At 36.0% G+C, this 26,609-nt stretch overlaps 1 protein-coding gene across 5 annotated transcripts in view; it reads right to left on the bottom strand.

Moving 5' to 3' along the window:
* The window catches only part of SSH2 (slingshot protein phosphatase 2), a 255,835-nt gene that overhangs the window by 147,506 nt on the left and 81,720 nt on the right, over positions 1 to 26,609 (bottom strand). For all 5 annotated transcript variants that reach the window (XM_042916299.1, XM_042916298.1, XM_042916301.1 and 2 more), the window contains one exon: positions 5,155 to 5,198. In XM_042916299.1, the coding sequence (XP_042772233.1) occupies positions 5,155 to 5,198 (44 nt within the window). The remainder of the gene's footprint in view (positions 1 to 5,154; positions 5,199 to 26,609) is intronic.

Raw genomic sequence — 26,609 nt, 5'->3', positions numbered from 1 at the left:
ATGAAAGAGAAGTTACAACTGATACCACAGAAATACAAAAAATCATAAACAAATAATTATTTGACAATAAATGCGACACCTACAAAAACAGATAAATTCCTAGAAACATACAATCTTTCAAGACTGAATCAAGAAGAAATAGAAAATCTGAATAGACTGATTACTAGTAATGAAATTGAAGCAGTAATTTAAAAATTCCCAGCAAACAAAAGTCCACAACCAGACAACTTCACAGGTGAATTCTACCAAACATTTATGGAACTATTAACACCTATCCTTCTCAAACTATTCCAAAAACTAAAGAGGAAGGAATGCTTCCAAAATCATTCTAAAAGGCCAGCACTACCCCAATATAAAAAAAAAAAAATCAAAGACACCACAAAGAAAGAAAATTACAAGCTAATACCCTGATGAATATAGATGCAGAAATTCTCAACAAAATATTAGCAAATCAAATTCAACAACACATTAAGAAAATCATACACCATCATCAAGTGGGATTTATTTCAAGGATGCAAGGATGGTTCAGTATCTGCAAATCAATCAGTATGATACACCACATTAACAAAAAGAAGGATAAAAATCAGTTGATTATGTCAATAGATGCAGAAAAAGCATCTGATAAAACTCAATTATCCATTTATAATAAAAATTCTCAACAAAGTGGGTATAGAGGGCACATACTTCAACATAATAAAGGGCACCTATGACAAACCCACAGCTAACATCATACCTAATGGTGAAAAGCGAAAAGCTTTTTCTCTGAGATCAGGAATGAGGGGGCCCCTCTTGCCACTACTAGACACATCAGACAAGAAAAAGTGACAAAAGATATCCAAATTGGAAAAGAAGAAGTAAAACTGTCATTATTTGTAGATTAAATGGTACCATATATAGAAAACCACAAAGACTTCACCAAAAAATTATTAAAATAAATTAATTCAGCAAAGTTACAGGATATGAAATCTGTATACATAAATCTGATCCATTTCTATACACTAATAATGAACTATTAGTGAAATTAAGAAAACAATCCCATTTACAATTGTATTAATAAGAATAAAATGCCCAGGAATAAATTTAACCAAGGAGGTAAAAGACCTATACTCTGAAAAATGTAAGACATTGATGAAAGAAATTAAAGTTGACACAAATAAATGGAAAGGTAAACAACGCTTATGGACTGGAAAAATTAATATTGTTAAAAGGTCTATACCACTCAAAGCAATTTACAGATTAATACAATCTCTATCAAAATACAATGGCAATTTTTCACAGAACTAGTACAAGTAATCCTAAAATTTGTGTAGCCACAGAAGACTGAATAGTCAAAGCAATCTTGAGAAAGAGTAAAGCTGAGGTATAATGCTCTTTGATTTCAAACTATACTACAAAGCTAGAGCAATCAAAACAGTAATAATATTGGCATAAAAACAGACACATAGTTCAATTGAACAGAAGAGAGTCTAGAAATAAATCTACAATTATACAATTAATTTTTGACAAAGAATATGCAATAAAAAAATGACAATCTTTTTATTAAATAGTATTGGGAAAACTGGACAGCTACATGCAAAAGAATGAAACTGAACCAATTTTTTTTTTACACCATATACAAAAATAAACTCAAAATGGATTATACACCTAAATGTGAGACCTGGTCTCACCAGGAACTGAATCTCCCAGCACGTTGATCTTGGATTTCCCTGCCTCCAGAATTGTAAGAAATAAATTCCTTCTGTTTAAGCCACTCAGTCTATGGTATTTTGTTATAGGAGCCTGAGCTGAATAAGACAGGTTGTTTTTGTTTTTGTTTTTGTTTTTGTTGTTGTGGTGGTGGTGGTGGTTGAGTTGTAAGAGTTCTTTATATATTCTGGACATTGACTCCTTATCAGCTATATGATTTGCAAAAATTTTGATGTAGCTTAATTTATCTGTTTTTGTTGTTGTCTATGAACACTGGTTTTTAAGCCTTCATAGTTTGGGTTGGTTATATTAAACTACTACTTTTAACTTATGAATTTCCCAATAAATGGCATTTGGATAAAATAAGAGATAATTAGGGGCACCTGGGAGGCTCAGTTGGTTGAGTGTCTGACTCTTGATTTCAGCTCAGGTCATGATCCCAGAGTTGTGGGATTGAGCCCCATGTCAGGTTCCATGCTCAGCGTGGAGATTCTCTCTCTCTCTCTCTCTCTCTCTCTCTCTTCTCTGCCCCCCCCACCCCTCTCACATGTGCTCCCTCTCTCTCTCTAAAATAAAAATAAATAAATAAAAGAGATAATGAATACAACATCTTTTTTTATTACCTGGAGCTGCATTCGTTTTAATAATATGCTACTTACTATTCAATTCTCTACTACAAACCAGAATTGAATCTGCAAACTTGTAAAGATGAGTTCAGGCATGCTCAGTGAAATGATGCTAACTCAATGCTGGTTTATTCTGTGGTAAGTGGTGAAGAATGCCAGAATAATCTGTAGTGGTCAAGCATACAAAAAAATCAACTTTTTACACACCTCTAGCTATAAGGGGCATTCAAGTGGCACTTAAGAAGTTTCTTTTCTTTGAGTAAGACTAAAGCAATTAGATTTAGAAATAGCCTGGGAAACATACTGAATGTAAGAAATTGCAATAAACAAGTAAATTTTTATTTTTAAAAATGGGTGCTACCAGGTTTTTCTTCATTTATTATTTCTATTTCTTATTTCATTCATTTCTTCTTATTATTTGTATCATTTCTTTTTTTTAATATATGAAATTTACTGTCAAATTGGTTTCCATACAACACCCAGTGCTCATCCCAAAAGATGCCCTCTTCAATACCCATCATCCACCCTCCCCTCCCTCCCAACCCCCAACAACTCTCAGTTTGTTCTCAGTTTTTAACGGTCTCTTATGCTTTGGCTCTCTCCCACTCTAACCTCTTTTTTTTTTTTTTTTCCTTCCCCTCCCCCATGGGTTTCTGTTAAGTTTCTCAGGATCCACCTAAGAGTGAAACCATATGGTATCTGTCTTTCTCTGCATGGCTTATTTCACTTAGCATAACACTCTCCAGTTCCATCCACGTTGCTACAAAGGGCCATATTTCATTCTTTCTCCTTGCCACATAGTACTCCATTGTGTATATAAACCACAATTTCTTTATCCATTCATCAGTTGATGGACATTAGACTCTTTCCATAATTTGGCTATTGTTGAGAGTGCTGCTATAAACATTGGGGTACAAGGGCCCCTATGCATCAGTACTGTATCCTTTGGGTAAATTCCTAGCAGTGTTACTGCTGGGTCATAGCGTAGGTCTATTTTTAATTTTTTGAGGAACCTCCACACTGTTTTTTGTATCATTTCTTAAATGATCTTTTTTCTTATTAATAGAAGTCTACAAAAACCCTCTGCTAGTCATATTAATGATTTATTGCCAACAACTTTAAAAACAGTGGTCTATATGGTTCCTAATGGCTTGACAATTCAGTGTTGTGAATGAGAATAAACTTGCATTGCCTCATCATTATGTAATTTTTGGAACAACAATTATCCCAGTAGATGCCAAGTCGATACGTAAAGCTGAAAATTAACCCAAAGATCTTTACATTTGGCCTACTAGAAAATTTCAGAATCTTTTGGAATCTTTTTTTAACTCTAATGGGAATAAGCTTATGATGCCTCTGTAGTGCCTCTGGTAATTTCAGCTAAAATTTTTTCTGGGTTTGTATCCCTTAGCCCTATGCAAAAGAGTGACACATCACTGTCAGATTTTCCCTAAGAGAAAGTAAGAAATTAAGCTTCAAGCCAATTTTTTTTATGCTAACCAACACAGAAAAATATTGTCAATAAACCTCAGTTACTGATGAAAGAAACTTTTTATATAAAGTTATAGTTTACAAGAGGGGTAAACATCAACAAACCCCTGATAATTCATCATTAAGGAAGCATTCCCTTTAGCCAGTTTCTCCACATTGAGCATGCTTATTGTATCCATTCTCTGTATTGTGCAGAATGGTTCATGTGATTGAGTTCAGAGGATACAAGTTTGGTAACATTTATTTTTTTTATTTTTATTTTTCCTTTTAATTTTTTTAATGTTTTATTTTATTTTTGAGAGAGAGAGAGAGAGAGAGAGAGAGAGCGTGTGTGCACGTGAGTGAGCAGGGGAGGGGCAGAGAGAGAGGGAGAAGCAGATCTGAAGCAGGCTCCAGGCTCTGAGCTGTCAGCACCGAGCCCAATGTGGGGCTCAAACCCACAAACTGCGAGATTGTGACTGGAGCTGAAGTTGGAAACCTAACCAATTGAGTCACCCAGGTGCCCCAAGTTTGATAAACATTTAGAACTTACCAGGACTATTTCTTGTGGAAAAAAGTTGTTTTATAAAACCATTTAAAGGAGATAATAATCTCTCATAATTTTTTTCTTTTAATGGCAGTAGGTATTGGTACCCTTTTAACCACATGCCCGCTACTCCGTGAGTATTCATTATATTCATTGTATTTAAGCTTTGTATTTAGGAAATGAAATACTGACCAATCTATAAGGATTCAAATTATCTATCAAAATGAATGACAAACCTAAGTACAAAACTGAAGGCTGAAATGTTCAGTTGATAGTGTCCTAAAAGGCAATAAAAACGTACTTTTTTATTACTCAAGATAGTTCTGGAGACTTGAGTCAAAACTGGGCTAATATTGGCGTATCTGCACTTTCTTAAAGCAATCTACCATTGTATGTATGTACGTATCATTGACATACAACATTCTATCAGATTCATGTATACAACATAATACGATCTGCCATTTTATTTTATTTTATTTTATTTTATTTATTTATTTTTTTTAACATTTATTTTTGAGACAGAGAGAGACAGAGCATGAACGGGGGAGGGTCAGAGAGAGAGGGAGACACAGACTCTGAAACAGGCTCCAGGCTCTGAGCAGTCAGCACAGAGCCCGACGCGGGCCTGGAACTCACTGACCGCGAGATCATGACCTGAGCCGAAGTCGGCTGCTTAACCGACTGAGCCACCCAGGCGCCCCACAATCTGCCATTTTAAATCTTTGAGTCGGTAACTGGATTCTTTTTTTTAGTGTTTATTTAATTAAGTAGAGAATTAATTTAATTAAGTACAGAAATGCTATAGAATATAATAAACAAACATACCTCCTGGGCTGTGACCGGCATTCCTCCTCCCCACTGTCTGCCTCCTGCATAAACAGGAAAAATGATAAAAAAATTATTTAAAACCTGAGGTCTCATATCATAATATCAACAATGCAATTTTACTAAGCTTTGTATGTAGGAGCATCTCATTCACCTTGTGCACTTGAACGAATTCTCTCCATAAATAGCAACTTCAACCACCCCAGAAGGTTGATATGTATCAGAATTTATTTCTGGAGGAAATTTCAACAATAGTTTTACAAACAAATTTCATTGATAACAAAATACTAACAATTAAAAGAACTATACCTCTGAAAACCAACTAAAGATGTTATGCTATTGTTATGTTACTTCAAATTCAAAATAAGTGGGCATTCTGATTACTATCAGCAAATCTCATCAAGATGACCTATTAATAATTCTGATCCCCAAAGAACAACCTAAACAATGAGCACCACTTCACAAAATGCTCATGCTCAAATCACCAACAGTATCACCATCAACACAATGGTTACTACTTATTGAGTATTTATCATGTGCCAGGCACCTTGCTCAACACTTTAAGTATATTGACTTATTTATAAGTTCTAGAAGGTTGATGGTACTATATTTCTCATGAATTCTACCACACACACACACACACACACACACACACACACACACACACACACACACACAGCTTAGGATAAGTATCTTCAATCAATAAAAAAGTACTGAATCATTGTTTAATTACAATGTTTAGTTTTCTTAGTAGCACATAAAATAGTTGAGGGTGTTATAACATGGCAATTAGACTCAATGAAATATGGATTTTACAGATGAAGAAAATGAAATCCAGAAAGTAGAAATAAATAAGTTGTTTAAGGAAATTCACATGGTGAAGTAGAATTAAAACTAATAAAAATACTGCCTCCCAACACATTGTAAAAGCTTACCCCTCCCTGGCCTAGGTCAGGACTTACAAGTTATTATACAGATTTTCATGGACACAAGAATATTGACATAAAGGAAAAGTGAGAAAAGATGTAAGAAATAATAATACTAAGGCGCTAAATGTTTCTTTAAATTTGCTCCCTGACATTTTACATTTGTTTTTTGGTCACTTTTGCTCTATTTGGCAAACATAAAAAAAAATTCACTTTTGCTGAATTTCAAGCAGTATGTGTACTGTCTGCCAATGAGCCACCTACATTTTTGAGTTTATGGAACTATCTCCATTCACCTCTGTTATCATTCTGTCTCCATTCCTGAGCAGCTACTATAATTTAAAACTCTACAATTTTTATTCCCATTTTATTTTCATTATTGATTTCAGGCATGCCTATTATTTTCCACAAAGGGAAGAACACAGCAAAGAGGGAAGACAGATTAAATGTCATAGTGCGCTCAACTATTTGCTGTAGGGGAGGTTTTAGGTTCAGAAGTATTCCCTTTAGGGATTGAAAAGAAAGGTGTCACAGGAAAAGAACTGATTATCTCTAGAGTCAATAGTCAGAACCCAGAAACCAAGTGAAAAGATTCAGATAAGCAAATGTAAATGTTAGATTTTGACTCCCAAAGGAACTATAATCAATAGAAATGATTTCCTGTAATCTCATTTTTCGAATAGTGCTTCATTATTATTACTGGTTAATAAAGCTCAACTTCTGATATATTCTTATCATATTTTTAATTATATGAACAATTATACAAAGGTTATATTTAAGATAAATGTAAGTTACGAGGTGCAATAAGATAATGAATACCTGTGAATACCATTCCACTTAAGAGCTAAAACAGTATCAATCCCTTTGCATCTCTGTGCTTATTAGCTATCTCCCATTCCTATCCTCTCCCGATGTGACTACTATCTTGAATTTTAATTATCATTTTCTTGCTCTCACTCTACTATAAAAAAATTCAAACATACAGAAAGGTTGAAAGTTCTTGTAGTGAATCTGTATATTCATCATATATATATATATATATATATATATATACATATATACATATATATATATATATTCTACCATTAATATTTTATATACTTGTTTTATTACATATTATTTTTCTGCCCATCCATCAATCCATCTTCAAAGCAGGATACAGACATCAGTATATTTGTCCTTAAATGTGTATAATTAATTAGAATTCAGTATTATAGTTTTTTTTCTTTTACGGTAAAATTTATACACAATGAAATGCACAAATCTTAAGTGCATCATTCAATGAGTTTTGAAAATTTATGTATCTGTGTAACCCAAACTTCTACCAAGAAATGAAACATTTTTATCACTTCAGAAATTTTTCTTGGGGCTCTTCTCAGTCAACACCTGGTACCACCTACTCCTAGAGGCAACTACTCTTCTGATTTTTCTACAAACTTTTCCTCCCAAATTAGTACATAGCATATGATTCCATTTATATGATTCCACTGTTCATATAAATAAAATCATATAGTATGTACTGTCTTGTGTGAAGCTTCTTTTATGCAGCATTATGTTTTAAGATTCATCCATGTTGCATTTAACAGGAGTTCATTTCTTTTTACTCCTGAGGATTCCATGAATTCACCAGTTTGTTTATTCATCTCGTATTGATATATATGCTTCGGGTGTTTGAATTTTTGTCCATTATGAATAAAGCTGCTATATGCATTCCTTTGTGGGGTTTTGGTAGAAATATGTTTTTGTTTCTCCTGGGTAATGGGATAGATGCATGCACAGTTTTATAGGAAAGTGCAGGCCTTTTCCCAAAGAGATTCTAACACTTTACACTCATCAACAACGTATGAAAGTAGCAATTACAGTTTAATTAGCAATTTTCTTCTCCAATGGTTATTGTTTTCCATGTCCTTAGAAACTTTTGCTTAGCCTTTAGTCACAAAAATACTCTACCATATTTTTTTTAAGATTAAAAAAAATTTTAAGTCATCTCTCCACCCAACATGGAGCTTGAACTCATAAACCTGAGATCAAGAGTCATGCGCTCTACTGACTGAGCAATCCAGGTGCCACTCTACCATATTTTTTAAATAAAAGCTTTATGGTTTTATATATAAGGTCTATAACTCATGCTGAAATAAATATTTGTATATGATGTGAGGTAGAGGTGAGGAGTGAGGTTCATATTTTTCCACATGGATATCCAGTTTTAAGTACCATTTGTTTATGACTTTCCTTTCCCATGGATTACTTGGCTCCTTTGTAAAAAATCAAATGACTGTACAGGTGATCTCTACTTCTGGGTTCTTTATTCTGTTCCATTGATCTATTTGTCAATGTTTATGCCAGGACCACATTATCCTGATTACTGTACTTTATAGTACGTTTTGAAGGAAATATAAATCCTCTAACTTGATTCTTCTTTTTCAAGATGGCTTTATTTTCTATAAGATTTTTTGTCTTGAAAGCTATTTTATCTGATATTAATAGAGCCACTACAGACTTATTTATGCTCACTATGTTGAGCATATTTATGCTCACTTATTTATGCTCTGTTTGCAAGACATATTTTTCAATCACTTTATATTTTAATGAATGTCTCATAAACAAAATATAGTTGTATCTTGCTTTATTTTTATTTTATTCATTGTGACAATCTTTGCCTTTTATTTTTTCTTAAAAACTTTTTTTTAATGTTTATTTATTTTTGAGAGACAGAGAGGCAGAGCACAAGTGTGAAAGGGACAGACAGAGAGGGAGACACAGAATGCAAAGCAGGTTCCATGCTCCAAGCTGTCAGCACAGTGCCTAACGTGGGGCACAAACTCACAAACTATGAGATCATGACCTGAGCCAAAGTGAGACACTTAACCGACTGAGCCACCTGAGTGCCCCTTTGCCTTTTAATTGTAGTGTTTTGTTCATTTACATTTAATGTAATTTGATATAGTTAGATTTGGGTCTACAATGTTACTGTTTATTTTGTTTGTCATCTACCTTTTTCCTTTGTTACTCTTTTTCTGTCTTCTTTTATGTTATTTGAATATTTTTTAGAATTTCATTTTAATTTACTTTATTTTTATTTATTTTTTAATTTTTTTTAATGTTTATTTATTTTTGACAGAGAGAGAGAGAGAGAGTGAGAGAGAGAGAGAGAGAGAGAGAGAGACGAAGCATGAGCGGGGGAGGGGCAGAGAGAGAGGGAGACACAGAATCCGAAACAGGTTCCAGGCTCTGAGCTGTCAGCACAGAGCCTGAGTGGGGCTCGAACTCACAGACCGCAAGATCATGACCTGAGTTGAAGTTGGACGTTCAACCAACTGAGCCACCCAGGCGTCCCTTAATTTACTTTATTGGTTCTACCTCTTTTCATTATTTTTTTTATTCCATTGTTTTTTTAAATTACATGTCTGTATTCATTCTTTTTCAAGATTTTTTTATTTTTATTTTCTAATATAATTTTATTGTCACGTTGGCTAACATACTGTGTATACAGTGTGCTCCTGGTTTTGGGGGAAGATTCCCATGATTCATCGCTTACATACAACACCCAGTGCTCATCCCAACAAGTGCCCTCCTTGATGCCCATCACCCATTTTCCCCTCTCCCCTGCCACACCTCCATCAACCCTCAGTTCTCTATATTTAAGAGTCTCTTATGGTTTGCCTCCCTCCCTCTCTGTAACTATTTTTTTCTCCTTCCCTTCCCCCATGGTCTTCTGTTAAGTTTCTCAAGTTCCGCATAGGAGTTAAAACATATGATATCTTTCTTCCTCTAACTTGTTTTACTTAGCATAATACCCTCCAGTTCCATCCACGTTGCTGCAAATGGCAGGATTTCATTCTTTCTCATTGCCAAGTAGTATTCCATTGTATTCAAGATTTTATTTTTAAGTAATCTCTACACCCAACGTGGGGCTTGAACTCACAACCCTGAGATCAAAGTCACATGCTCCAAAGACTGAGCCAGCCAGGTGCCCCATGTCTATATTCTTAAACAATGTATTATTTAGTTTTGATTAAGAGATTTAAAAATTGGCCCCAATGTTTAAATTTTTAAACTGAGCCTGGGTGGCTCAGTTGGTTAAGCATCTGACTTTTGATTTTGGCTCAGGTCATGATCTCATAGTTAATGTGTTTGAGCCCTGCATCAGGCTCTGCTCTGACAGTGTAGAGCCTACCTGGGATTCTCTGTCATCCTGTCTCTCTGCCCGTCCCCCTGCTCATGTGCACAAGCACTCTCTCTCAAAATAAATAAATAAATACACATTTTAAAAAGAGACCTTTAAATATTGTATTATATGTATGTGGTCTTCCCAATATGCTTTTTAACACTAAGTATTATGCTAACAAGATTCATTTACTTATTACATATAGCCATAGTTCATTTTTACTGGTGTAAAATACTTAGATAGATTGTTTCCAATTTTTGGTGACATCAATCATGCCGCTATAAACATTCTTGTAAATGTCTTTTGGTCTACATGTATAGGAGTGTACCAGGGATTGGAATTGCAGGGTCACATAGTAAACAAAGGTTAACATTTACAAGATACTGCCAAATTATTTTCCAAGATGGTTGTGCTGATTTATACTCTTACCAGGAGTGTATTACTAGCCTATTGCTAGCTTCACACTCTTATCCTCATACCTAAAATGAGCAGACCAATAGGGAGATAATTCAAATTATTTTCAGTTCTTTGGTGGATTTTTCTAAGGGAATTTTTGTGAAAGTATGTGGAGAAGGAAAAAACAAAAATACCCTTGGTGCTTCTTAGGGGGCACACAGAGCCAAAACTAGTTACATCTGCAGAGGAGAACTAGCATTTATTGAGCATCACTATGGCTCAAGTGCTTTACATGTTATTTTATTTAATATGCACCATAGTGGGACGTGTTCAAAGTCATGATGCCAATAAATGGTATAGTTAGGATTTGAACTCATGTCTATCTTTCTGTTACAACCAAGCTTCCTGTAATCTAAGAATCTGACATTAATACCTACATCCAGAGTCAGGGGTTAGGGAGTGAGCCATAAAAGAAAGCATTTCTTTTTTCAGGACTTAAAATAAAATAATATCCTCTGTCATTTTTCTATGACTTCAACACTTTAAAATAGTGCCAAAGGAGTGGAAAATTTCTTTTGGCACACACAAAAAAGCAAGTCAGAGTAGTATTTCTTTTGTTTCGTTTTTTTTTTTTTTTTTAAGTTTAGTTTTGAGGGGGGGGGAGGGAGGGAGGGAGGGAGGGAGAGGGAGAACACGTGAGTGGGGGAGGGGCAGAGAGAGAGAGAGAGAGAGAAGGAGACACAGGATCTGAAGCAGGCTCCAGGTTGCAAGTTGTCAGCACTGAGTTTGACATGGGGTTTGAACCCACAAACCATGAGATCATGACCCAAGCTGAAGTCAGATGCTCAACCAACTGAGCCACCCAGCTGCCCCCAGAGTAGTGTTTCTAACACAAGATCCTCAACATTTTTTTCTTTCTTTTTTAGATTAATATTACAATCATCATGGCAGTGAATGATGAGCCAGTTGTTAGATTTTTAGGAATCTTGTGACACTCACATTGGTAGCCTGAAATTGGCCATGGTGGGAGTATTTACCAGGAAAATCAGCAAGTGCTGCAAGTCAGCCCCCACCCAGAGAAAAGTTTTTTTTTTTTTTTTTTTTTTTTTAATTTTTTTTTTCAACGTTTATTTTATTTTTGGGACAGAGAGAGACAGAGCATGAATGGGGGAGGGACAGAGAGAGAGGGAGACACAGAATCGGAAACAGGCTCCAGGCTCTGAGCCGTCAGCCCAGAGCCCGACGCGGGGCTCGAACTCACGGACCGTGAGATCGTGACCTGGCTGAAGTCGGACGCTTAACCGACTGCGCCACCCAGGCGCCCCCCAGAGAAGTTTTTTAAACAATTACCAGTACATCATGAGGTGTGGGACCTAAGAATGTATACATTCTATTTATTTTTTTAACGTTTGGTTGAGAGTGCGGGGGCACAAGTGGGGAAGGGGCAGAGAGACAGGGACAGAGGATCTGAAGCAGGCTCTGCACTAACAGCAGCGAGCCCGATGTGGGGCTCGAACTCATGGACCATGAGATCATGACCTGAGCCGAAGTCTGATGCTCAACTGACTGAACCACCCAGGTACCCCAGAATCTGTACATTTTAAAAGCTTCATAGATAACTAACAAACAGTTAAGATTGAAAATCTTTGTCTTAAACAATTGGAAAAACATTTTAAAGCCTGGGATACACATAGCTACTACTCCCTCAAGGTAACTGTGCTAGTTACAAGGGAGATCAGTGGTGATGGGCACTTAGCTCTCCAACAGGATCTATTGTCCCCCTTCCTAGACTGAAAGTCTGCAAGGGCAGGACTGTGTTTGCATAGTGGCAGTCATATGCTTAGCAGATATTATATGAATTAATAAATATTGCCCAAGGTATCATAACCACTAAGTGGCAGAATTAGGAATAAGCCTTGGGGCTAACTTCAATATATTATGTGCTTCATCTCCGTTAAATTATTGGTCATATCCTTGGTTTGTCAATCCAAGATGAGTACTTAAAATTGGGTAGAGATCAAGCAGTATCTGATTTCAAACTATACTACAATGCTATAGTAATCAAAACGGTATGGTACTGGCATAAAAACAGACACATAGATCACTGGAAAAGAACTGATAACCCAGAAATAAACCCACACTTTATGCTCAATGTACTCCTACAACAAAGGAGGCAACAATATACAATGGGAAAAGACAGTCCCTTCAATAAATGGTATTGGCAAAACTGAACAGCTACATGCAAAATAATGAAACTAGAGCTTTCCTGCACCATACACAAAAATATTTCAAAATGGATTAAAGACTTAAATGTAAGACCTGACCTGAAACCATAAAACTCCTAAAAGAGGCAATAATCTCTAAGACATCAACCTTAGCAATATTTTTCTAGATATGTCATCCAATGCAAGGAAAATAAAAATAAACAGTTGGGACTATATAAAACTAAAAGGCTTTTGCACAGCAAAGGAAATCATCAACAAAATGAAAAGGCAACCTCCTGAATGGAAGAAGATATTTGTAAATAATATAACCAATAAGGGGTTAATATCCAAAATACGTAAATAACTCACAGAACTCAACACTCCAAACTAATATGATTAAAAAATGGGCAGAGGACCTGCATAGACATTTTTCTAAAGACTTATAGATGACCAACAGATACATGAAAAGATGCTCAACGTCACTCATCATCAGGGAATTGCAAATCACAACCACAATGAGATATCACCTCACGCCAGTCAGAATGGCTAGTACCAAAAAGATAAGAAATAAATGTTAGCAAGGATGTGTAGAAAAGGGAACCCTCATGCACTGTTGGTAGGAATGTCAACTGATGCAACCACTCTGAAAAACAGTATCGAGGTTCCTCAAAAAACTACAAATATAAGTACTATATAATCCAGTAATCCCACTTTTGGGCATTTATCCAGAAAAATGAAAACACTAATTCAAAAAGATAAATGCAGCCCTATGTGTATTGCAGTGCTATTTATAATAACCAGATATGGAAGCAACCTAAGTGTCCAAAAGTAGACAAATACATAAAGAAGATGTGATATAAATGGAAAATGGAGTATTACTCAGCCGCAACAAAGGAGATCTTGCCATTTGCAACAACATGGATGGACCTAGAGGGTATTATGCTAAATAAATCAGGCAGAGAAAGATAAATACCATATGATTTCACTTATATGAGGAATCTAAAAAACAAAACAAAACAAACAAATAAGCAACAACAGCAACAACAAAAAACCAAAAAGAGAAATAGACTCATAAATATAGAAAAAAACCCTAGTGGTTGCCAGAGGGATGGGGGGGGGGGGGTGATTCATGAAATAGGTGAAGAGAATTAAGAAGTACAAACTTCTAGTTATAAAATAAATCACAGGGATGTAAAGTACGGCATAGAGAACATAGTCAATAACATTGTAATAACCTTGTATGGTGACAAATGGTAACTACACTTATCTGGTGAGCATTTCATAATGTATATAACTGTGGAATCATTATGTTATATATCTGAAAGTAATAAAATATGCCAACTATACTTCAAAAAAGCAAGCAAGCTAGCAAGCAAGCTGTCCAAAAACACAGGCAGAAGGGTAATGAAGGAACACGGATTACCTGCCAAATATTACTAAACTAACAGCATAATTATTTCAAGTTTTCCAAAGTCATTTTCGAACTGAGGAGTTGATAAATACAGTTAATGGCTCTGACCAAAAAGAAATAAGAATTTTTTTAAATATGAAATTTATTGTCAAATTGGTTTCCATACAACACCCAGTGCTAGAAATTGGAATATTTAAGACATTGATGTACTGCTAAGACTAGTTTGATAGAGGAAAATGCATTACTATTTTCCGAGTATTCATATTTAAATCTAGACAATTAGCTATTCAGCCACCAATAGGGGAAGGGATAGAGTGAGGATCTGGGATATCTTCGGGGAAATAAAAAATCAACATATTCACTAAAAGCTGCTGGAGTCCACAGGAGACAAAAGGAAGTGTGAGACAGTACCATAGTCAAGGAGTTTATCTTCCTGAAGAGATAAGGTTATTATTATATTTGAAGAGTGGATCCAAAATTTACAGTATAAATGCATGGCACAGTGAGTACATTTCACAGAAGTTCAGGAGATATGGTGGTATACTGTTCATAGGAACAAGTGAGCTATGAGTCCAATATTGAAGGAAGCGTAAGATCTGAAGAGGCAGAGACTGACAGGGCATCTGAGACATGAACAAAAGGAAGGAAAGCAGGAATATGTCTGACACATTGGGGTGCTGGTGAGCTGACCAGCTGAGTTGAAACCCAGGGCTTGCCTTGATGTGAGTTGCAAAGTTGCAAAGGGCAGGGATCTAGGCCTGATCCTATGGGGAAGCTGGGGAAGCTAGGGAAGGTATTTATCAGCAACTTAGAAAACGGAACAAAATCCTAAATATGTTGCTTTGGTGGTAATAAAATTCTTTTAAGGAAACAGGCTAAAATTTGGAAAGCCAATTACGAAAAATGAGGTCCTTTTCCTAAAGCCAGAAGACACTGCTCAGTTTAACCACAGATCTCCACTAGAGGGCAGACAAGTCAAAGCTTATTCTGTGGTTAACTGGCAAAATTGCCTCCACAGAAAATATTAAGAGAAAATGTCTTGTGTTGTGTAAAGACCATTTTCAGTGCTTTTAACCTTGAACAGAGCCTTTAGCTAGCATATAAATGTTTCACAGAATAGTTTTGTGTGGTGTGAAATGCTTCTTAATTGCAAATTGGACCAGTGGAAAAGTTCTACCTTGGGAATCTAGCTTAGGTGACAGGCGCATGTGCTCATCATACATTGTAACGTAACTGGAATGCCAACAGCAGGACTCATCACTGACTACCTTACTTCGATCTTCCCCTCCCATCTCAGGCACATCCTAACCACCGCTCAAGCCAATGCCCAACAATGTGTATATTATCTGGACTGTGATTTCAATCTAGGTTCTCCTTTTGGTCAACTGGGGATGTGCTTGGTTTTAGGGACTCATTCCTTTGAAGTCAGAGTGAGGTGAGGTCACCAGATAGAGGATCTTTTATGTACATTTGACTCAGCAGGCTGAGTAGCTGTCATATAGGGGTGTTAGTGGGAGTCCTCAGGTCTCACTAACATAGCATGAATATTAACATCTAAATAAAAGGGTTGAGAATTCCATCAAACTTTTTAGATGCTAAGGCTAGATTCTGCAAAGTACATAAACATTTTTTCTGTTTTTTTTTTCTATTATTTTTTTCAATTTTTTATTTAAATTATAGTTAGTTAACATACAGTACACTATTGATTTCAGGAGTAGAATTCAGTGATTCATCACTTACATACAATACCCAGTGCTCACCACAAATGCCTTCCTTAATACCCATCACCCATCTAGCCCATCCACCCCCCCCCCCAACATTTGTCTGGTTCTCCATAACTATGCGTCATACGCATGCATTATCTGATCATTTAAAAAAAAAAAGAAAGAAAGATGTTAGTTGAAAGATGCTTTCTTTGTATACACATACCACTTCCATGACAGATGAAGCTTGAGTAGTATTATGCTAAGTGAAATAAGTCAGTCAGAGAAAGACAAATACCACATGATTTCATTCATATGTGGAATTAAGGAGCAGAACATATGGAAGGGGGAAAAAAAGGGAAACTTTTTTCTGTTTTGATCTCTTGCAAAATATCTGTCATTAAAGAAACGAGGGCGGTAGTAGGTCGATTTTCTGTTATTAGCTGGAAGTAGTTTTCTTCCACTCTTTTTTTATTTTTTTAAATTTTAACTAGGTTCCACACCCAATGAGGGGCTTGAACTCACGACCCAAAGATCAAGGGTCCATTGACTGAGCCAGACAAGGTGCCCCAATTTTCTTCCACTTTTGATCAATGCTATTATCACAAATATTTTCTTTCTCCTTGAAAAATGACATTTGGTTTCAGGTATTAGGTATTTCAACTGCAGGTAAATTTTACTATACTCAAATTCTGGTGTTATCTTCAACAAGCCAGGCCATCTTGAATCTCAGACTTTGCTATACTGTTCCTTTTGCCTATGATATACTTCATTCCCCTCTTTGCTTGCCTACTGCTACTCAAGTATAGTGGAAAAGACCCTTCAACCAAGGTGTCCCATTTTCTATAATGTAGATTCAGTCTTCAAACATTATTTACTATTTTAATTTAAATACAAAAATGTAGTAGTAATTCCCAGCACAAGAATATTCATAGCCATACCTATTGTACATTTTCACATGGCCAATCATTTTAGAGGCTTGCATAACAGAATTCTGATAGAAACAAAGATGAATGGGGGCAATGTTGGCAATAACAGTTAGGAATCAGTGACCTAATCATCACCCTCTTCTTTTAGAAATGCATTCTATTTATTTTATTTTAAATCATATCCAACAATCTTTTTCTTTATAGATTCTCTAATATTACTTAAATATTTAATGAGTTCCCTAAAACTTTAGCTCATTAATTCAACTATCATTTCTTGTGGTATATGGTTTAATATATAGCAATATAACTTCATTTTTCCCCAAAATAGTTAATCAGTTATTTCGGTACTATCTGGTTATTGGCCAATTTTCCCCCACTGACTATAAATCCTATCTTAATTAAAAAAATTTTTTTTCAATTGTTTATTTATTTTTGAAAGACAGAGAGATGGGGCGTGAGTGGGGGAGGGGCAGAGAGAGAGGGAGACACAGAATCTGAAGCAGGCTCCAGGCTCTGAGCTGTCAGCACAGAGCCCAATGCAGGGCTCGAACTCACAATCCGTGAGATCATGACCTGAGCTGGAGTGGGATGCCCAACCTACTGAGCCACCCAGATGCCCCCCTTAATTATACATTAAATATTTTCATGTACTTGGGTCTATTTATGGGAGTGGTAATACCTACATTACCCTTGCAGAAAATAAAAGTATAGAAAGTATAGAAAGACGCACTAAACTGTGAGCTTTTTGAAGGCAGGGACTATGTTTTACCTTTATATCCAAGTACCTGGCACACAGTATGTGTCTTGGGGGTTTTTTTTTGGTTAAACATCTTTATTGATACATATGAATTATGTCTCATAAAATTTACCTATTAATTTTTTAGTATCTTCACGTGGTTAAATATGTGTTCCTAAGTATGTGGTCATGCATTTTATTTATTATTATTTTTAAAAAAGATTTTAAGTAATTTCTACACCCAACATGGGGCTCAAACTCATGACCTAGAGATCAAGAGTTGCATGCTCTCCTGACTAAGCCAGCCAGGCACGCTTTGTGGTCACACATTTTAAAACCATGCCATATATTCAAATATAAAAAAATCTATGTACAGAGGAAAGCAGTAAATTAAAAAAAGAAAAGTCTAATGACAAACTGAAAAATATTTTCACCATATATAAAACAATGGATTAACAGTTTCAATAAACAAAGAATTCTAATGAATCAATAAAAAGTCAAAGATAATTCACAAATGAGATACAAAGGGGCTGGAAAGGAAGTTAAAATATGATTAGCTTGAATTTTTTTTTTTTTTGAGAGTGCAAGAGGGGGAGGGGCAGACAGAGAGAGAGGGAGAAAGAGAATCTCAAGCAGGCTCCTCACCCAGTGTGGAGCCTGATGAGAAGCTCGATCTCATGACCCTGACACCATGACCAAAGCTGAAATCAAGAGTTGGGTGCTCAACCAACTGAGCCACCCAGAAGCCCAAGGTTAGCATGAAATTAAACACACACACACACACACACACACACACACACACACAAATTCAAATAAAGATGCTGTCCCATATTTTCCCTATTAAATTATTTAAGATAAAATAAATAATAATGCACAAAACAGTCAAGAATTCATGAAAATGGGCATTCTTTCTAGCAATCTATATTACCAGCTTTAGAATGGGTCATATTTTTTACCTTATAATTTCATGTCTAGAAATGTATTCTAGTGAAAAAAAAAATCAGAAATATCTCCAAAGGTTTATTTATATACAAGGAAACCAAATGCAGACTACTCATTTTAACAAACAAGTTGTAAGCCACTTTAATGTATCAAGACAGGAGAAGTTGAGTAAATTAAGAGACTGCTAAACGACAGAATTTTATTAAGCCATTAGTTTATACTATTTAAAATGAGAACATGATCAGAATGTAACGATTACTGAAAAAAAGGCAGGTTTCTTATGGGATGTGGTTATAAGTGGTAACCTTCTTCTTGATGATCATTTATATTCTCTAAACTTTCTACAATGATCATTTATTATAATCAGAAAAAACTAAAAAATGTGGAGTAGAACATGGGAGGAATGTACAGATTCCTATTCTTTTTCGTTTCTTAATTAGAGGTCTTCTGATATATTAGGTAGAAGATTACACACATCGTCTAACCACTGTTTTAAAAGAGACATAATTAATAAGTTGGAAGATCATCAGCTAGTAAAAGCCTCTGTTGGCAGGTGGCTACCTGAATAAATGATATGCTCCGTTTCCTTCCTCTTTGAACAGTAGCTTCTAAACTCTTGCTACAGCCATGTGAACTCAACTCAAGTTCACAACTTTTCCTATTCAACGTCCTTTTTCTCTAGAGCCATGCTTTTTAAACAGGAGAGAAGTACCCCAGGGTCATGCCTCAACGTGGTAGGAATTACTGAAATCAAAGGATGAATATAAATCATATTCCCAGAGCATCAGTTTTCCCTGATGGGAAGTAATATTTTTATGGTAACAAAGATACAGATATATAAATGTGAAGTTTGAAGTAGATCATGACAATCCAAATAAATCTCAGGTTTATAAAGACTCCTTTAAACTCTATATACCCAGACAGCTAGGGGTTTCCTATTCACTCCCCTCTGCTGTTAGAGAAACTTCTGGTGGAAAATTTGAGGAGCACTGCAGAGGACTGCTGTGTGTAACTTTATGTATGTATGTATGTATGTATGTATGTATGTATGTATGTATATATGTATGTAATGTATTATTATTATTTTTTTGTTTTTACATAGGTTCTACACCCAATGTGGGGCTTGAACTCCTGACCCCAAGATCAAGAGTCACGTGCTCTACCAACTGAGCCAGCCAGGCAATGCTTGCTGCGTGTAACTCTAAAATAAAGCTTGTGGGGCACCTGGGTGGCTCAGTCAAGTGCCTGATTCTTGATATGGGTTCAGGTCATGATCCCAGGGTTGTGAGACAGAGCCCTGTGAAGGGCTCTGTGCTGAGTGTGGAGCCTGCTTAAGATTCTCCCTCTCGCTCCCTCTCCCCCCACCTGCCACTCATGCTCTCTCTCTCAAAATAAAATAAATCTTTAAAAATAAAATAGGGGTGCCTGGGTGGCTCAGTCAGTTAAGTGGCCGACTTTGGCTCAGGTCATGGTCTCACTGTTCATAAGTTCAAGCCTCACGTCGGGCCCTGTGCTGATGACTCAGCGACTAGAGCCTGCTTCGAATTCTGTGTCTCCCACTCTCTTGGCCCCTCCCCTGCTGCTGCAGCTCTGTCTCTGTCTCTCTCTCTCAAAAATAAATAAACATGAAAAAAATTTTAAAAATAATATAAGATAAAATAAAATAAAGCTTGTGCCTAATATTGAACAATTAATATATAAGTTAAATTCTGGGTAGTATGGTCAATTAATATGAAAAGATCAGATCAGATTTCTTGATCTACCTCTAAGACTACAGGCGGGACACTTAACTTTATTTGGTTTCCATAAAAAAGGCTTGAAAAACAAAAGTGGTGAAAAAGTTGATTGAGTACTTTAACCAACAAACCTAAAGCCTCCAAGCTTACTTGAAGTGAAACAGAGGTACTGAAATGAAGAAAAAATATGAAGTTATAAATCAGAATGTAATCTAATTCCTAATATAAGTTAGGCCTAGCTAGTGAACCTTGCTAACACAGTGAACATCATAAGGAATCCAATTATTAATAGTCTTCCACAGTTAAAACACTCCTGGCTTTATTTTATTAATGGGAATAAATGACAGAGGAAAAAAAAATTGGCGACTTATTGCAGGAAACTTTTAATTACACTCACAGTCCCCATTAACCTTGACAACCTACCAACTCAACTATAACAAGAGTGCCTCCCCCACTAATATAAGTCTAACTAGACAGAACTGCATGATTACAAAACACTGTTTAAGAAAAAGGTAAAATCTTGTGAGAGAGAAGCACTCAGTCACCTGAATTTCCCCACCAATTTGTTAAACATCAGAATCATGTATTGTCAATTTTTAGATTACCTAACCCACCTCAGAAGCTTCTTGGCTACTCACTCTTATGTATCTATTGTTTTTCATTAAATACTTCCACAAAAAAGCCTAAATGTCCATCAACTGATGAATGGATAAAGAAATTGTGGTTTATATACACAATGGAGTACTACATGGCAATGAGAAAGAACGAAATATGGCCCTTTGTAGCAACGTGGATGGAACTGGAGAGTGTGATGCTAAGTGAAATAAGCCATACAGAGAAAGACAGATACCATATGGTTTCACTCTTATGTAGATCCTGAGAAACTTAACAGAAACTCATGGGGGAGGGGAAGGAAAAAAAAAAAAAAAGAGGTTAGAGTGGGAGAGAGCCAAAGCATAAGAGACCGTTAAAAACTGAGAACAAACTGAGGGTTGATGGGGGGTGGGAGGGAGGGGAGGGTGGGTGATGGGTATTGAGGAGGGCACCTTTTGGGATGAGCACTGGATGTTGTATGGAAACCAATTTGACAATAAATTTCATATATTAAAAAAAAAAAAAAACTTCCACAATGTCTCCCCATTTTCTCCTCCAGCCTCACTTTTTACTTCCCTAAGGCTCCTATCCACCTTTCCCTTCCATTTTGCACAAATCTCAAAAAGTTTTCTCCTTGGTCTTTTTATACGTTGAGATAACTGTAGAAAATGTTTATACTCTAAAGTTTGGGGAAATACTGATGCATCTCTCCCACCACTCACTCACTAGTTAACAGTCTAGGACAGAAGAAACTATTAAAACTAACTTTTCAATGCAATCCTTTTCTTCTTCCATCTGCAGGGAGTTCAAAATGTACCTCATTAGTGATGCTTTGGATAGTCAGAATTCTGAAAATCAAGACAAGTAACCACAGGAAGCCTCTGATGATAGTTTGCTAATTATCCTATGTTATCTATTAGTAACTTATTCTTTGATCTAGATTTTGCCCCCAAACTGAATAGAGCTGGGGAGGAAAAGGGAGGAAAAAAAAGGTAAACATTAAAAGGCAAGATGGGTATACCTGATAGGAAGCCCCTTTCCCTATTTACAGATTCTAGTGCAAATAAGTTTAACTGAAAGCATTTATCTCTCAATGTCATTAGTTAGATATTTCTTCTTGAGAAACTAGCACAGTCCCAAAAGAGATTTTTGCTATAGGCAAAAATCCAAAGGACAAAATAAAAGCACCAGCAATTCCATAAGAACAATTCCTGGAAGCAAAAATAGTTTTAAAAAGACATTTGCCAGCAGTATCTTGGTCACTAAACACTTTGAAGCAACTACCAAGAAATATTTATTGCTTTCCCAATTTCTTGAAAACATAACTTTCCTGATAAGCAATGCGTTAAATATCCTATGAAAAGAGTACTGAAGGCTACGAACTAAGTGTTGGTAAAATGAAACATTACACACTACTATCATACAACTTAGAGTCAACTGAAACTATGGAATAAAATAGTAGCTATAAAGTATTCTGTAGATTAAAAAAAAAAAAAAAAAAACCCTCAGGGCGCCTGGGTGACTCAGTCAGTTAAGCGTCGACTTTGACTCAGGTCATGATCTCCCAGTTTGTGAGTTTGAGCCCCGCGTAGGGCTCTGTGCTGACAGCTCAGAGCCTGGAGCCTGCTTCGGATTTGGTGTCTCCTCCTCACTCTGCCCCTCCCATGCTCATGCTCTGTTTCTCTCTCAATAATAAACAAATGAACGTTAAAAAAAATTAAAAAAAAAAAAAAAACCCTCCAGGGGCACCTGGGTGGCTCAAGTCAGTTAAGCATCTGACTCTTGATTTCAGCTCAGGTCACAATCTTATTATGGTTCGTGGGTTCAGGCCCTGTGTCAGGCTCTACACTGACAGTGGGGAACCTGCTTCGGATTCTCTCTCTCTCTTTCTTTCTATCTCTCTCCTGCTTGCTTGCTCTCTCTCTCAAAATAAAATAAACTTAAAAAAAAAAAAAACTCTCAAACTATCAAAGTAAATTGAGATGGCAGACAAAATGCTTTCATGCTGTATTTCCTGAAAGATCTAAGAGACCAACAATAAGAAAACCTGGGCCTTGAAGAAAATCAATAGTGGCTTACAGTTGTATCTCTGTGTATGATGTGAACACATGTACACAGGCATCATCAGTCTTAAGTAAGTGCTTCTACAGACTGCACCATCGAACTGAATTTTATAAATTTTTATAAATTTCCAATTTTAATAGCTTTGTGGAATCACATAACTGAATACTCAGTATGCACAATCCAATAGCAAGTAAGCAGTCATTAATAGTTACCTGTGACAATTATGAAAGCTATGTAATATACTCAGATCTGATCCTCAGCCTTTAGAGCAACTACACTGCATAGATAACTTAACAACAATGCTGGGTTCACAAATACTTATTTCTTGACCTGTATAAGTCAAGGGTTTAAAACAACATCACATAAGTAAAATATTAAAAATATTTCTCTAGTGAAGTAAAACAAATCCACTTTTTAAACATTCTATTTTATATGAACTAGTCCCATGACATTTTCATACTGGGGTGCTGGACAAACTAATTCAAAAGTCATGGTTCTTCCCCTTATATTGGTTAAAATAAAGGCCAATGCCAACAATAGTTATGGTAATAATATAAAGGGCAAAATAAATGTAAACTAAAGGGTATACCACAGGCTGTGAATATTCAACTTTTGTTCTAGACTTCACTTCAAAAAGCTTATGTGAGAAAAGCAAATATAGGATTCTTTACATTCTTAGATTCAAAATGAATCCACCACAGAAATATGGGACATGATCCTTCAGACCTACATGCCCATGTATTCAGAAAATGTCTCATAAGTCACTCCAGTCTCCAAGTACTGTGCTAGGTGTTGGAGGTAAGACAGATATAGTCCCTGCTTCAGTCTGATAAAGGAAGCAATAAAATAATCATAAGCAAATAAGCAAAAATAAATTGTTAACTACAAACAGTTGGGAAATAAAATAGTATTACTGGTCTTTATCACACATACATACTATGCACCCCAGGTCCCAGTTTTTATGCTGTCTACAGTAAAAATCCTAACTCCCTTCTAGAAGTTATTCCTCACGATTTCTTTTCATTCTTCATCATTCATTTACAAAATAAAACAAATTTAAATAAACCATTTCTATTGAATTTCTGACCGAGTGCTGCCATGGAGACTACCTCACAGGCTATTAATGTAGGCTTTGGATTTTAAATCATAAAGGAGCCTACTAGAAAACTAGCTAGGAAAATTTTAAAAATTACAATAGATTTAAAATTCAGATTAGATTGAATTCAGCCCGTTGCCTCCTCTCTCTTGCCCCTGGTCCTTGGACCGTGCAGCAATTTCTGACTCTGCTATTTGGGGGCACCGTCAGCCATGAGAACTCCAGGCACTTTCATTTCTCTCTTCTCCTATACCTCCTACAAGCATCAGAAAGATGTCCATTCAGAATTCAGACCACTGCAAGTTATTCTTAGCACCACATCCCAGAGAAATGCTTCAGTCAAAAACATATTTTACTTTGAGCTTCGTTCATCAAGGACTTGGCTCCTGCTTTTTAGGAAGAAAACTCATGTAAATTTCTAAAGTCTCTGATCTCCCCAGATTGGGTATGAGCCCCGCTTTCCTAAAGTCCTATTCTTTCTTCTTGCATTTATGTACTTTTTAAAATTATAATTACATGTAATCATGACTTTATTTATTAAAAAAATTTTTTTTTAACATTTATTTATTTTTGAGAGAGAGAGAGAGAGAGTGCGTGAGCCGAGAAGGGGCAGAGAGAGAGGGAGACACAGAATCTGAAGCAGTCTCTAGGCTCTGAGCTGTCAGCACAGAGCCCGACATGGGGCTCAAACCCATGAATCATGAGATCACGACCTGAGCGGAAGTCCAGCACTTAACCAACGGAGTCACCCAGGTGCCCTGACTTAACAAGAGTAAAGCACCTAATAAATGCTCTTTAAATATTTACTGAATGAGAGAGTCATTGGAGCAAATTATGAAAAAAAAGTTTCTAGGTCAGGGAAAGGCAAATGAGTAAAACAGACTTCATAATAATGAAAAAAACCATGGACGTTATGAAAAAACCATGGAGGGGGTACATTCTGGTCTACTACATAGCAATAAGGACTTAAGTATATCAGTCAACCAAGGCAATAAGTAAAGAATATCTAATGTGTTATACCTAATAAAACTTGGAATTCATGGTAATAAGAGACTGGAAAAGAAACTAAATAACAACCTGGGTCAAATTTGTAGCTAAGTTAGGGCAAAGGCTCTACTTTATATGATCACAGTTAGAACCAGAATCACCAACGCAATCTCATTCAATGCATCTTGTCCTCTGAATTCATCGATGCTGCTACCTCCATATACGCTGACTTACCCCTTTAGCATTTCCAGTGATGGGTAACCTACCAGCTCAGTTATCTGAGACTGGCAATTAGTTAATAAGTATTGCACTTCCTCAATCTCATGAAACTAAGCAAATTTTAAGTGGTATGTATTTCTAGCTATGAAAAGATTTTGTTAAAATGATGTACAAAAACTGAAGAAATACTTCTTATGAGCCAGGTACTTGTTTTTCCTTCCCTTTATTCTGGCCCTAGTTTTCCCCAATCCTCATTTCCATAAAGTACCTTTAATAGACAGTTAATAGCTCTTGGTTTTAGGAAAATTAACCTAGTTGTAGTTCTTCCTGAAGATCACAGTGGGACCTATGTTGGCCATATTTGCCACTAATAAAATGAGGCTAATCTTGACTACCTGATCACATTTGTAAAAGAATCGCAACCATATTGTGCTGTTGTGTTGGTAACAAGGGTGAGCTGAAATTTTTGCTTACAAAAATCAAAGAGCTTGGAACATCAGTAAGGTTAATTTTTTTTCCTCAAAAGACAATTTCTATCAGGTTTCCTTTGAAACTTTTTAGAAGTGCCAAAGTACAATTGTGAAAAAGTTAGTTTTACTCCACTGAAAACTAAAATGAAAAATATTTTCTATGTAGATGAGATGCAGATTATAATTAATGAAATTTATGCATTATAGAAAATAAGCTGATTTGCTGGGAAGGTGAAGACACTTAAATAGAAGGGCTTCAAGGAATTTCATGTGATATATTAAAATAAACAATAGTTTCATATTTTGAAAAGGGGCATTGGAAAGGTTAATTTTGTGATGTTTTCATTAAAAAAATGAAAATTAAAAAATGAAACAAGGTGCATTTGAGGCACAGATGATTACAAAATTACAGTAAAGTTTCCAAAACAGTGTAAGCAGATATCTTTCTCATCCCACTCAGGATCTCACACCTTGCACTGGGCCAATGTCCCTCTGTATAGAAGCCTTCTTCATGTTCCTCAGGCTCTAACACCCCCTGTATTAGGACATACAATCTTTGCTTCCCACAGAGACTCCCTCCTCACCCTATTCAGGTTCCAGCAATCCACTTCAGGGTTGCAATATCCCACTCACACGGGGCCTTGGTGCCTGAAGACACCTAGCATGCTTAGTCCCATCTAATGGCTTTTGTACTAAATTGTTAGAAGAAAAGTCTTTTATTCTTTTAGTGCTTTTTTCATAAACACAAATAAATACAACCACATTCCTCTAAAAAGTATTTACTGTGTTTCAACTATGTGCAAGGCATATACTAGGTCCAATGGAACTATGTAGCTCTCCAAGAATTTCTTTTCTGAGGAGCCCACAATGTCTC

The sequence above is a fragment of the Panthera leo genome, chromosome E1 (assembly GCF_018350215.1).
Source record: "Panthera leo isolate Ple1 chromosome E1, P.leo_Ple1_pat1.1, whole genome shotgun sequence".
Lineage (NCBI taxonomy): Eukaryota > Metazoa > Chordata > Mammalia > Carnivora > Felidae > Panthera > Panthera leo.
Note: the sequence above shows the minus strand (reverse complement) of the source record. Positions and strands in the feature narration are given on the sequence as shown.